Source organism: Saccopteryx bilineata, chromosome 3 (genome assembly GCF_036850765.1).
Source record: "Saccopteryx bilineata isolate mSacBil1 chromosome 3, mSacBil1_pri_phased_curated, whole genome shotgun sequence".
Taxonomy (NCBI): domain Eukaryota; kingdom Metazoa; phylum Chordata; class Mammalia; order Chiroptera; family Emballonuridae; genus Saccopteryx; species Saccopteryx bilineata.
Window position 1 is genome coordinate 100,276,760 of NC_089492.1, and position 14,253 is coordinate 100,291,012.

The 14,253-nt window shown below is 36.9% G+C and overlaps 1 protein-coding gene across 1 annotated transcript in view; it reads left to right on the top strand.

Moving 5' to 3' along the window:
- Window positions 1-14,188, top strand: part of PLEKHH2 (pleckstrin homology, MyTH4 and FERM domain containing H2) — a 111,127-nt gene extending 96,939 nt beyond the window's left edge. The window contains exons 25-30 of the mRNA XM_066267027.1: window positions 1,635-1,776; window positions 5,516-5,661; window positions 7,003-7,132; window positions 7,898-7,984; window positions 10,710-10,847; window positions 12,130-14,188. Of these exons, the coding sequence (XP_066123124.1) occupies window positions 1,635-1,776; window positions 5,516-5,661; window positions 7,003-7,132; window positions 7,898-7,984; window positions 10,710-10,847; window positions 12,130-12,315 (829 nt within the window). The 3' untranslated portion in view covers window positions 12,316-14,188. The remainder of the gene's footprint in view (window positions 1-1,634; window positions 1,777-5,515; window positions 5,662-7,002; window positions 7,133-7,897; window positions 7,985-10,709; window positions 10,848-12,129) is intronic.
- The last annotated feature ends 65 nt before the right edge of the window (window positions 14,189-14,253 follow it).

The following is a 14,253-nucleotide window of genomic DNA, read 5'->3' on the forward strand; positions in this document are numbered from 1 at the left end:
TGCCACCTTTAGCTGATTGTAGGAGTGCCTATAGCCATCGGCTCCTAAGCCAAGAAGCATCTCGGCAGGTTGTCTAATTTAACCTATTTTTTCCAGCTATGGTAACACCCAAAAAACCTCCAGCATTAAGAGATTCTTACAATTCTAAATACTTCTAGAGAAGAATGCTACCGCCACTACCGCTAATGACAATAACCAACAATTATAGAGCACTTACCACACACCAGACCCTGTGCTGAGCTCTTTTTATGAATCCTCTCATGTAATACTATCAGTGCCCCCATGAAGTAGTATTATTGTCATCTCTATCACATAGATCAGGAAGCTGCAAGCTGTAGAGAGTTAAGTCAGTTGACCAAGGCTACAGAAAGGGGATTCTTTCCACTTTTTTGACAAATAATTCCCATATTTAGCAATTCTCACTACCATCCATTTACCCGTTCATGGAGTAAATAAACATCTGTTTAGTGTCAGCCAGGCCTTGTGGAAACCCAGGGGACTCAAAGGTGAATAGAATTTCCCCTGCCAGTTAACAATTTGTCATTATGCAGTGGCATATAAAAATATGGGGCTTAACATTTGTTTTCAGGAAAACACTGAATGACTGTCCAGAGCAGTGATTCTTAAGCTGGGGTGGGTCAGAAGAATTTTCAGGATCATGGAGAAGGAGAGCTTTTCAGAATAAAATACCCCCACTTCATGCTTCCTGTGCGATTCTGGCCTGCCGTCCTCTCAGTCCTTGCTACTTGAGATAATTACGCCAGAGATGCTGTAACTGATGGCAGTGTGGCCTCTGCCTCAAGTGTAGAGGGAGAAATAGGCTGAAAGTTCCATTGGAGCCAATTGGGCACACACCTAACAAATGTTGAATTGAAATTTCCCTGTTCCTTCCACGGTGTGGTCATAATGATATTAAAGCATGTCAATGTGTTGCTTACCCACTCCACTGTCCCAGCGTGTACAGCGCCCCAGGCCTGATCTGCAGCCTAAGGTCAGAGCCCCAGAAATCTCCCCTCTAAAGAAATAGCCTAGTGAATAAATAAAGAGGGTCACTGAACTGATGAAGTGCGGGGCAAACAAAAGCCATGTCATATTTCAACAGCGAACAATAACATGTAAACTATTTTTGAGCTCCTTATGAGAATGTGGCCAAAAGAATGTCAAAACATCTACATGTACAAATATTATCTTTTAGATTCCAAGGGTAAACTGCCTCCCTCCAATCTGATGTTGATTTTGAATTGAAACCTTCCTTTCCTATTCCCTGGTATGTCCAAGGTATTTAGGAAATATGAATGTTTTGAAAATTGGGTGTAGACAACCCATTGAAATGAAGGTTACATCAGCAGTCCCCATAAGAAAGGGCATATTTAATTTCACTCTGTCTTATTTCCTTCCTTTGTAACATCAGGACTTGGTATTTCAGGGCATAAAAAATAGCAGAGAAGTATTTCTCAACCTCAACCTCAAAGCAGTTTTTCCTCAGTTTGCTGAAAATGTTTTCTAGAACAGAAACAGAAGTCATTAACAGATTGTAATGATAAGTTTGTATCACATAGAGAACTATGTTAGAGCAACCCTTTCTTCTTTTGTGAGAATTTTACTTAATGAAAAATTTTCTCTATTTTTTGCAGACTGTATTTCTCCGTGCAAGCTCGTGGAGAGACCGATAGAGAAAAGTTGCTGTTAATGTATCAGACAAATGACCAAATAATAAATGGACTTTTTCCTCTAAGCAAGGACCTAGCATTAGAAATGGCGGCTCTTTTAGCTCAGGTAACTTCCATGTTTTACAGAGTATTATTTTGTAAAGATAAAATACTAATTTCAACATTGATTTAAATGTAGTAAAACAGTATACAGTATCTTTAGCAATTTTTTAAATTCATTTTGCTATGATTAACACCTTAAAAATTACAAGCATTATAATTACTGTTTGACTCGAAATTGCTGACCATTGCAGTGATATGGAATGAGACAGTATTCCATAGAGGGAACCTAGTTTTTTAATTATCTTGAAAGTATACTCCTAAGCTTTGCATTTAATAAAGGAGTTTAATGAGTATACAGCTGTGGAGCTAAGGACGCCATACTGAAATCGTCCTCTGATCTAATAGGAATCAGTATTTTAAAACTAACGCACTTTCTTTTATTTACCTGTTGTATTGATTAGGATTAAGTTCAGGCTTCTCTAAAAACACACACATGAAATTAATAGTGACAGTCAAAATAGGAGTACATTTGTCTCTCACATAGAGAGACAGGCAGGCCGGTGTCTCTCCAAAGTCATTAGGGGCATGAGTTTCATCCTGATCTCCACTCTGCTGTCCCTGGCGTGTCATCTTCATGGTCCTGGAGATCTGCCAGAGCTCCAGCTATTATATCAGTGTTCCAGGCATCAGACAGGAGGAAGGGCTGAAGGAGATGTTCTCCACATTGGGGGAGTTCTCCAGCAGATCCACAGAACAGTTCCATGTATGTCTCTCTGGCCAAAACTTAGTCACATGGCCTTGCCAATCCATGGAAGAGACTGGAGAAGGTAGCCTTACCTCTTAGGCATCCCTTTTTGCCTCCTCTTCCTGAAACATCTCAGTCCCCATCCCTTTACTTAACTTCAGCTTATTCTTTAATTTTTATCTTAGGTGTTACTTATTCCAGGAAACCTGGAATTTGGCCTTGGTGGGTTAAATGTTCCTCTTGGGGTTTCTGCAATGTCCTGTGCAGATCTATTACTGTCCTGACTTCAGTGGCTTGTTATCATTTGTTTGTTTCTGCTTTGGACCTCTAACAGTGACCTTCCTTAGGGCAAGTACTGTCCCTATTCATCGTCATATCTTGCACAGTGCCTTACACTTAGTCCATTATCCATAAATGTCTTGAATGAATGAATAGTAAGTAGATCATTTAGTTTACTTTTATAATAATTTTATGGTTGTGCAAAGTTTAAAGCATTAGTGCTACACTGAGTGTTCCCTTTCTGCAAGTAATAAAAAGTGAGGAAAAGAGAAATAGGTTTCATATTTTCTTAGTGATAGAATTAAGAATGATTTCCTACCACATGCCATTCTAGGTTTTAATCCTCTAATGCAGTGGTCCCCAACCCCCGGGCCGCAGACTGGTACTGGTCCGTAGGCCATTTGGTACCAGTCCGCAGAGAAAGAATAAATAACTTACATTATTTTCGTTTTATTTATATTTAAGTCTGAATGATGTTTTATTTTTTAAAAATGACCAGATTCCCTCTGTTACATCTGTCTAAGACTCACTCTTGTCGCTTGTCTCATAAGTTTGACAATTATATTTAAAAATACCACAGTTTTTACGCCGGTCGCATAATTTTATTTTGTGCATTTATCCATCCCACCCTAAAGGCTGGTCTGTGAAAATATTTTCTGACATTAAACCGGTCCATGGCCCAAAAAAGGTTGGGGACCACTGCTCTAAAGGCATGGATCCTTTGCTAAAATCACTCTCATTTTTACTACACTTTAAGTTAGTTTTCTTACTTTAACTTTTAATTTTGTCAAGAAAGCTTCTCCAAGAAAAATTATAAAATACTCTGGAGATATGTACTTCTAACACTTTTTTAAGTGAATACGAGGAAGGGATAGAAAGGTAAGACCATACACCTAGAAAATTCTGAGCACATTACTAGAAAGATAACTTCTCCATCTAGAAAAGGAAAAAGCTTTTCATTTTTCTTTAGAGTAGTGTTTGTGAAGATAAATTAAATAAAGAGATATGAGTTCTGTTGAAGAAAACAGTTATTTCTGTTGTAGATTCTAATATATGTAGGTCCTTGCTGGTATTGTCAGCCTTAATCAGGAATCCTTGGAGCTGACAGTTTACTGTTGTACGTCGAGTCTGGTAAGGCATCATGTTGATGTGAGGCATGATGGGAATAGTATCAGTTGATTTTGAGTTATTCTCGAAACTTGACTGTGCTCATTCTGTGCCACACAATATGCCAGGCTTCAGAGCAGGGAGACACTAAGCTTGGAGATACCACTGTAGAATCCCTGAAGAGGCAAGGTTTCCTTGAATGGCCTACTATTTTTGTAACTGTTGTTTGTCCAACTGCGGTATGCTTGAAGGTTAAACTCTGGTCTCAGGTTTCACAGGTAGCTGTGCTGAGTACTACTTAGTGATAGGGTGGGGGACAACAAAAAGCTTGCACTGGAGGAAAACATTTATTTGGTGTGAGAAATTAGGAAGGCTACCTGACCAGCTAGGAGGTGGAGATGACAACTGAACAGCAAAGCCAAGATAAGACATCTACAAATAAGAGACTGGGTCAGAGAACCCAGAAAGGTATCAGAATAGACTATAAGGACAAAGCTCTGCTGAGGAATTTAGACAGTAACTGGTCAGATTAAGAGCTAGACAAGGGAAACCAATGGGATCAGAGTCTCAGAGGCTGGTTGTACTAATAGCTTACTTGGAGGCCAATGGCCCGTTTGAAATAGAGACCTGGGACTTTGTAAGCACACCCAGTCTTGATGGAGCCCTCCGGCTACTTGTTGTGGAGTGTTACAGATGAGATGTGAATGTTCTGTAGGACATTCACCTGAACATCCCCCACCCAATTCGCTCCTTGAACCCTCCTCTGGTACCCTATACAAGGCATTTAACGCAGTTTATCACAAGTATTTGTTTATACTTCAGTATCCCTACTAGACAGTTAACTCTTTGAGGATAAAAACACTTGACTTTTTTCTCTCGCAGATCACTCAGCACAGTGCCTGATGTATAAAGGGGACTCAGTATAGGTCTGAGTGAATGAATGGGTGGGTAAGTGGATGGAGAGATGGATGGATGGGTAGTTGGGTCAGTGGGCAGGGGATGACATCTGTGTAGCCTATTAATAGAGATAAGGAGTGAACACTCTTTTATTCGGGTAGAAGAGGGCTCTATTCCCAGGTAAACCAGAATAATAAAATAAGGGGATGAGTACAGTAAGATTTATGGAGAAAATTTAGGAAGAAAAGAATGAGAATATAGTTCTTGCTCCCATTATATTCAGTAAAGATCCTTAAAAAATTCAAGTAATACTTTTTTATGAGATTTCTCTTAGCTTTATAACTTTTTTGGTCTTTCAATTTTAACTTCTATTTTGCTTTATTATTATCAATTAAACTGTACCTTACAATGAAAATTTTTCCTGTGCTGTAACAGACAATAGTAGAGCAGTGTGGCCTTTAATGACTACTGTGAGATGGTGATATTAACCTAGGATGGTTATTGTAGAAGTGGAACTGAAATGTTTAAGTTATACATTTTTTTTCAAAATTAGCATTCAACTGGAACTTAGATTTTAATAATAATACTTACATATGATTATAAATTTCATAATCACATAATCATGACAAGTAGATTTATATAGTACATGTAATTATACATTACAGTGTTATTGTATGTAATTATATATTATAAGAATGTTTAGAAAGAATAAAACTGATTTTTTTAAACTTTTTTTCAATATCCCGTATTTTCTCTCTTTTGGATTTCCAATTAGGTAGAGATTGGAGATTTTGAAAGGCCTTTTTCAACTCCAGCAGGGCATGTTACTAATCAGTGTAAAGCAAACCAAACTCTAAAACAAGTCATAGAGAAATTTTATCCTAAAAGGTACAGAGATGACTCCTCTGAAGAACAGTTAAGGTAAGGAACTACTTGTGACTCTTGAAAGGCAGAGTCACACTTGTCTTTTGGTTGTGTGTGTGTTTACTGTTACCATTTTTTAAATTTTTATAGGATTTATTGGGGAGATTTTCTTTTTTTTTCTGAAGCTGGAAACGGGGAGAGGCAGTCAGACAGACTCCCGCATGCGCCTAACCAGGATCCACCCGGCACTCCCACCAGGGGCGAGGCTCTGCCCACCAGGGGGCGTCGCTCTGCCACGACCAGAACCTTTCTAGCGCCTGGGGCAGAGGCCAAGGAGCCATCCCCAGCGCCTGGGCAATCTTTGCTCCAATGGAGCCTTGGCTGCAGGAGGGGAAGAGAGAGACAGAGAAGAAGGAGGGGGTGGGGGGATGGAGAAGCAAATGGGCGCTTCTCCTATGTGCCCTGGCCTGGAATCGAACCGGGGTCCCCCTCACGCCAGGCCGACGCTCTACCGCTGAGCCAACCGTCCAGGGCTATTGGGGAGATTTTTAAATAATGTTGAATCCCAAGAAGTTATAGATTTTTAAATGTAAGGTATGACTAAAAGCATTAAAATCTAGATTTATTTTTTTAATTTTGTCTTAAATTGTAAGACCTACTTTTCATTTGATCTTATTCATTCTTGTCCAAATTAATCTTGCTAACAAATAAATAAAAAAATTGGTCAGTAATATGTTTAATTTTATGATGTGATGTGTTTACCAATTATTTTCTCTCTTAGGATAGTCCATTGTAAACAAATTGTAATAAAAATAAACTATCATCTTACACAAGATTTTTCAATATGAAGTTTTAAATTAAACTCAACTAATTTAGAGTTTTGATTTTTGAGAGCATAGTAAGAAATACTGTAGATTAAAAAATAGAAGAAATCCAGTTCACCATGAGCTTTTCCCAAACAGGAACTCTTGAAAGCAGTCTTTTGACTGCATAGGATAAGTGGTTCTTAAGAGGCTTTCTCAATATCCAGCATCTTCCCAAGCCGAAAGTGGCAGTACCTAAAATTTCACTGTTGGGATTCATTTTTTAGTCTCAACTTCTTATACTTTTCTTTAAAACTGAAAATTAGTTCCATAAGAAATTATCTTAAAGTAATCTACACTAAGGTTTGATGTTAGCTAACCAGATGTTTAAAATGTCTCTGAAGTGGGTGGGGCGCCGGAACCTGTGTCCTGCTGAGGGCACTAATCCTGGGAATCAGATGGAAGGAAACCTACAGAAAGGACAAGGGGGGACAGTGGTTAGGTAGGAGTCACAGAATATCAGCTTCACACAGGTGATGCCTCGGTGTGCCAGTTATGTTTTTGCTCTTGTGTTTTTGTTCTTTTCTGTGTTTAGGCAGCTTTGCCAGCGGCTGTCAACCAGATGGATGGCCCTCCGGGGACACAGTGCTGCTGATTGTGTGCGGATTTACTTGACAGTAGCTCGGAAGTGGCCATTCTTTGGTGCCAAGTTGTTTCTTGCAAAAGTAAGAAAGAATGGGGGATAATTCAGTTCAGTAAAATAAAACAGGGGTAACAATAACCCCAGGTTTATACAGTAAGCTTTTGAAAAGGAAATAAAGAAATTGACAATTTAAAAGAAAAACAATGAAGGGACACACTGAGAAAAAGGCAGGAAAGCCATCAGCTTCTCTATATTTTCTCCTCTGCACCACTTCCCCTCTCTTAAAGCATTTCTTCCATTCTTAGGCTCATCGTTAGACTGAAGACAGCTGAACTTTGCTTTCTTCTCTTCATTCATTCACCCGTTCACTCATTTACTCTCACTCATCTGCTCATTTATTTAGTAATTAATGAATTCTGTTTGTCAAACACTGAGCTAAGCTCTAGGGGATACATAAGTTCATGGTTTCAAATGGGTTGTACTCAAACTTCCAGGAACTCACGATCCAGTGTTGCAATAGGCCTGGGAACAACTAGTGTGTGGTGAATATGGCCAAGAGTGACACAAACAGAGTGCCACAGGGACACTGAGGATGGAGAGACTGACCCTGCCGGCGGGTAGATTAAGTAGCTCATCCGAGTGCACGCATTAATGAATGGCAATTTTGGGTCTCAAATCCAGGTGTCTTAGTATTATAGTCACTGCTCTTTCCATTATGCAGCACTACTTCTTTCCCAAGAGAGATTTTTATTAAGCTGTTTCAAATGTTGCATTGCACGTAGGCTGGAAAATATTTCCTTAAGTTTGCTTAGCATTTATTACATAGGTTGTTTTCACCTCTTCATAGCCTACAACTCCATCATCACTTGGAAGTTCTTTCCTGTGGCTGGCGATACATGAGGATGGTTTAAGCATCTTAGAATACAACTCCATGGTAAGAGTAAATCCTCAGGTTATGCATTGAGTCAGCTATTTCCGTCACTCAGTGTACTGTAAACAGAAGGTATGATAGTTTAATTTGATTTTCTTCCTAATACCATAAATAAATAGTCATTTTACAAATACACAACTATGATTGCTTACAATTTAATCTTCTAAAAGAAGATTAGACAGGTTAGATACAGGCATACCTCAGAGATATTGCAGTTTGGTTCCAATAAAGTGAATATCACAATAAAGCAATGCACACAAAATTTTGGTTTCTCAGTGCATATAAAAGTTATGTTTACACTATACTGTAGTCTATTAAGTGTGCAATAGCATATGTCTAAAAACATGCACATACAATAATTAAAAAGTACTTTATTGCTAAAAAATGCTAACTATCATCGAAACCTTAGTGAATCATAATCTTTTTTACTGGTGGACGGTCTTACTTTCAGTTTGTAAAGAATGTGACCTCTGTGAGGCGCAGTGAACCCGAAGCACAATAAAACAAGATGTGCCTGCACTGTGTGTGAGAAAAGTACTGAGGTAGTACGAGTAAGTCGTAAGCATAGTTGTGTTAATAAAATGACCATTTATAGTGTTAGGAAGGTTGCATCCTGTGTAAAATAAAAAGATAAAATTAAAATAGAAATTTTAGTTACCGAAGTTTTAAGTTCAGTTTCAGTTAGCCTTCTGTAACAATTTCTGTAATTTCCTGTAATATCACTTATCAGGTCACATGAACCTACACAGCTTTTTATGTGTTTAAATGTAGACAAACTATGCTTTCTGTGAGTTGATTTATTTACTTCATATGTACCATAATACATAGTAAAAAAATTTTTTTTAACCTGGCAAGCAGAAATTGCTCAATTTTACCTGGTAGGTATAGTGGGCTCTCCTATCTGTGGATAGTCAGTGATCACTGAGAATTTTTTGGAAACCAAACTATTCTTTAGAGTCATAGTAAGTTTTTTCTTATAATTGCTAAAAATCCTTTTTTTGAAGGAGTTTATACTTTTGAATGCCTTTTAGCTCTTTTTTTTTTTTTACAGAGACAGAGAGTGAGTCAGAAAGAGGGATAGACAGGGACAGACAGGAACGGAGAGAGATGAGAAGCATCAATCATTAGTTTTTCATTGCGCATTGCAACACCTCAGTTGTTCATTGATTGCTTTCTCATACGTGCCTTGACCGCGGGCCTTCAGCAGACTGAGTAGCCCCTTGCTGGAGCCAGCGACCTTGGGTTCAAGCTGGTGGGCTTTTTTTTGCTCAAACCAGATGAGCCCGTGCTCAAGCTGGCGACCTTGGGGTCTTGAACCTGGGTCCTCTGCATCCCAGTCCGACACTCTAACCACTGTGCCACTGCCTGGTCAGGCAGCCTTTTAGCTCTTGAGTGGATAACTTGAAGATAGATTATAAAATCAGTAACTTAAAGTCAACAAAATTTGTACACCGGTATTGAGTTACCTCAGCTAAGGAAACCAGTTGTCTAGGTTTTGGGAGATGGGCATACTGGCCAGGAAGTAGACATGTGAGGGCTGCAGCTCTTGAGCCGTTTAGTGCCGGAATGGTCAGCTCAGAGTCTTGCAAACTAATCATTGGATGTGCAAATTCTTTTCGTTTTAGGTTGTACATCTTTGAATTATATTTTTTAAATTGTTTTAGCAACACACTAGGAAAAAATATTTGCTGCATGTCTGACAGAGGGTTGGCATTCTTTGTAAACATGGATGTCCAAATAAAACAATAAGGAAATAATAAACACACCAATAGATAGATGAGCCAAAGTCAATTCACAGAAGAAATACAGATGTTCAATAAACATATTTTAAAATGTTAATCCCACTAGTAATCAAATAAGTTCAATTTAAAACAGAGAGATTCTATTTTTCACTAGTCAGGTTGGCAGAGATTCAAAAGACTGATGTCTAGGGTTAGCAAGACTGTGGAGCTGGGAATATAAATGGTTATAACTATTCTGGAGTAGTTTGGAAATATTCTCAACATTGTCCTTATTTTCTTGAGGTAGCAATTCCAGCTGTTGAAGTTAATAGCCAAAGAAATAATTATGTATGTGTATTATGAAATATGTTGAAAAACATGCATTGGAGTATTGCTTAAGATAGCAAAAATTAAAAATGATTTAAGTATTCTGTAATAGGAGTTTAGTTAAATCAAAGACTATCTAGAAAGTCATTTAAAATGATGTTGTACAAGTACAGTTGTTGCCATGGAACAATTTTCACAATACGTTTTTAAGTTAAAAAAAAGAAGCAGTATGCATGATAACCAAACTCTATATATCAGGGTGAACCATATGGATTTGCCAATATTTGACCATTTTTTACCTTAAAAAGTATCAGTTTCATATGGTTCAGCTTTATATGTAGATATACATATAGCTTAAAGGACATGTGCAAAAATATTAATAGTGGTTTTCCACTGGATGGTGAATATAGATGATCTTTATTTCCTTTTTGTATTTTCTCATTTTCCTGCAGTGAATTATTTGTTTCAGAATCAATATGTATTTTAATTATAAAGGTAAATGATGCCTAAATGAAATTAGTACACTACTATCTTGGATCACAATAAGTTTGATTTTAGAAAAAAATTTTGTATTATATCATAATTAATTAATATCAGCATTTAATGGAGATATGTTATTAATCATTTCTCATCTTTCTTTGAAAATAAAGAGTGTATAACATATTTACTTCTCCCTGAAGAGGTTAATTGTCAGCTATGTGTACAAGAGTCTAATGACCTTTGGAGGATATCAAGATGATTTTATGATAGTCATCAACAATACACATTCAAAGGACAAACCCACAGAGAAATTACTTTTTGCCATGGCAAAACCCAAGGTTAGTAGAAGCTTTTCCACCAACTTCTATGCAAGTTTTTTTCATACTTAAACATTTATTGTGCAAACAGTAGGTTCCAGGTGGGAAACGGACTTCTCTTCAAATCAAACAGCCTTAGGTCCAAATTCTGGCTTACCTCAAGTTTCTAAAGGCTTTCTTCATCTAAAAAAATGGCATGATGCTGCTTTTGTTTGTTTGTTTGTTTGCATGTTTGTTTAAGAATTAAATGAAGGAATTGTAAAGTATATATTTGGCCCAGTGCTTGTTATACAGAAGGTTCAAAATAAGTGGCCTGGATGTAAGTGGTTGTCAGGTGCTTTATATGCATTATCTTAATTACTTGGAGTAATTGGCTTTTTGGACCCATTAGTGGGAAGATTAAGGTTTTATAATTAAAATGTACTTTTTAAAAATTATTTTTAGCAAACTGTATTGTTTTAATGTCTCTAAAAGCAATAAATAAAATTAAATTCTAACATATAATTCAATTTTTGTAAAAAGAATGAGAAATTGATTTTTCTAAAACTTTAACTTAACATTTAAATAGTTCTGAATTTCTTTTCTTATTATTTATTAAAGTATAGTTGACATACTATGTCATATTGGTTTCAGGTGTACAACACAATGACTCAATACCTGTTTACCATGTAAACATGGTAAACCATGATCACACCATGATGACTAGTAACCATCTGTCATCATGTAAACTTATTACAGGGTTCCTGACTGCATTCCCTATGCTGTCTCTTACATCCCCTCTCGGTCCCCTCCACCTCTTTCTCCCTTTAGCCCCGACCCTCTCCTCCGGCAATCATCAGCTTGTTCTCTATATCCGAGTCTGTTTTGGTTTTTTGTTTGTTTTTTGTTTGTTTGTTTGTTTTGTTTTTTAAGTTCTGCATGTGAAATCACATGGTATTTGTCTTTCTCTGTCAGACTTATTTCACTTAGAATAATACGTTCCAGGTCCATCTTGAATCATATATTCACTAATGTGGCTTTAAGACAGAGTTGTACTACAGACACATTTTCTAATATTGCCACGGTACTTGTTTGTTTTATAAGAATCACTCTTTCTGCTGGTTTAAGTAATAGAAAATAGATCTTTACCTTGATGGTGCTGAACATGTAAGTATCTGGCTGTTTGGTCTGCATGGAAGGGGATGCTGGTAGCCTGGGCATTTGCAAATAGACACTGCCCATGGCTAACTCTTTTTTTTTTTTTTTTTTTTTGGAAGTGACGAGAACTCTCAGAGACATAACAATTCTATTTTGCTTGCTTTAGATTCTTGAAATCACTCTTTTGATCGCCAGTTACATTAACAACTTCCATCAGCAAAAGGCTGCGTTTCACCATCTCTCTGCTCCAGCACTGCTCTCAGCCCGGAACCAGGGCCCGCAAGCCAGGACGATGGGAAGCCAGCCCCTTCTCTCAAGCAGCAGACCAACCAAAGGCCCCACTTTGCTCTGAAAGCGCGGGAGCCTGAACATTCACTCCCTGTCCTCTAAGCAGTGGCTGTATCAGGTCCAAATAAGTTTATTTATATCCTGGCAACATGGCACCCACATGCTAGTATTCCAGGCTTTAAAAACAATAGGGTTATTCACTTTTATTTGATTCATAGATATTCAAATGAATGCTAATAAAACACAAAACAAAATTTGCATATACACTTATGTTTTCCTGGATTAAATGAATTAGAATTTGTAATTTTTTTCTATCTTTCTTCTCCCTTGCCATCAGACACATGGTGCAATAGGGCTTTTTATTTTTTTTATTTTTTTAAAAAACTATTCTGGCAATCTTTAGAAAGGAGATTCCAAACTCTCATTTGGCAGACCAGTTGATTATTTGGAAATACTGCCAAAAAACTAAGTACTGTAATTAAATGTATTTTAATTAATGTGTTTGGAAAGAAATTGAGTACACAGTGTAAGAAACAGGGCAGGATGGTATTTATGTGTAAATTTTTGGAGCAAGTACAGTAACCCTTCTGGCACGATGAGTCATTGTGTGAGAAAGCAGGAACATGTGGTATGAGGAAGCATACCGCCACCTTTTCAGATCACTAGAGTGTAACATTTAAAATGAGACAGTGAATCCTGACATTTCTTAGCTGTCAACGCAGCCTGAGTTTACTGGCATGTTGCTCACATTTCATTGCATTTGGTGCTGGGTCATATTGACCTTGTTTTGTTAAATAAGAATATCTTTGAAACAAATACAATTCTTAAAGTTTTGCCTCATGAGGTCCTTTTTCATTGTAGATTGAAAATAAATTCACAGAAATATATTTTAAAGACATTTCTGACAAAGGAAGTAAAATTTTAGTTGAAAGAGCCTAGAAATATATTACTTTACCAGGATACATAAGTGCTCAGTACATTTTAATATGTGTCAGAACAAAGTAACTGGTATTCATGATAAACATGCAACTGAGATAAGACATGAAAAATCTAAAACGTTAAATTGCAATAGTAATTATCAGTATACTTAATTTTATTTATGTGTAGAATATTTGTATTTATTTTTTGGACATATATTTATCACTTTGTGTATGGAATTTTTTAAACCAATTTGGAAAAATAAATGTTAGCTGCTAAATTAATTTGTTGGCAGAACCTTCATGTTTTCTTCTTTGCTGCTTTCTCCCTATGCAATGGACTGTTCTCACACTAAGCCTTTTACAAATGTTCCACCCGATATTAGCATCCCGAGAAAGGGAAGAGCCCAGAAATGCACTGCTCAAATAAGATGTTGCGTTATTGGTGATGACTAAAAAGCAACAAAACAAAACACAGAAATAGATTTTTATTTACCACTTTCCCTAAATTTTTTGAGCCACAACCACTCACTGAGTAAGCAATTTAGTTTTTGTGAATAAACTGATTACCAGTTTGGGATGACTCTCAGGAGGCTTTTTGGCAGGGATACAATAAAGTTTCGAAGTTCCCAGAAAACCATTTAAAAGTCATTAGTTGGTAAGCCAGTGGCTTGGCAGAGATGTAAAATATGTATGAGAACTTTATTCTCAGGCAATAGTTCACCCATTGGTAAGTACCTCCAACTCTTCTAATTTAAACAAGTTGTGAAGACTCAGCTTAAACCATAGTACCCTAGACTTGGCATTAATTTTTGATAGAGCACAGATAAAATATTTTGATGGAAAGAAATCAATTTTCTGTAACTGATGTGAAAATTTTATTTTCTGGGAAATTATATAGACATTTAAAAAATTCAAAGTGTGTTATTATGATTGGCTACAAGAGAATAATGTTACATGTTTAATTGTAATATTTGTCTCCTGTCATTTTCTTTTCTTTCAATCATAATAAATGATTTACAAAACCCATTTTGAGCTTTATCTTTTGAATAATCATCAAGAAATACCTAATGTTTTCATTGTCA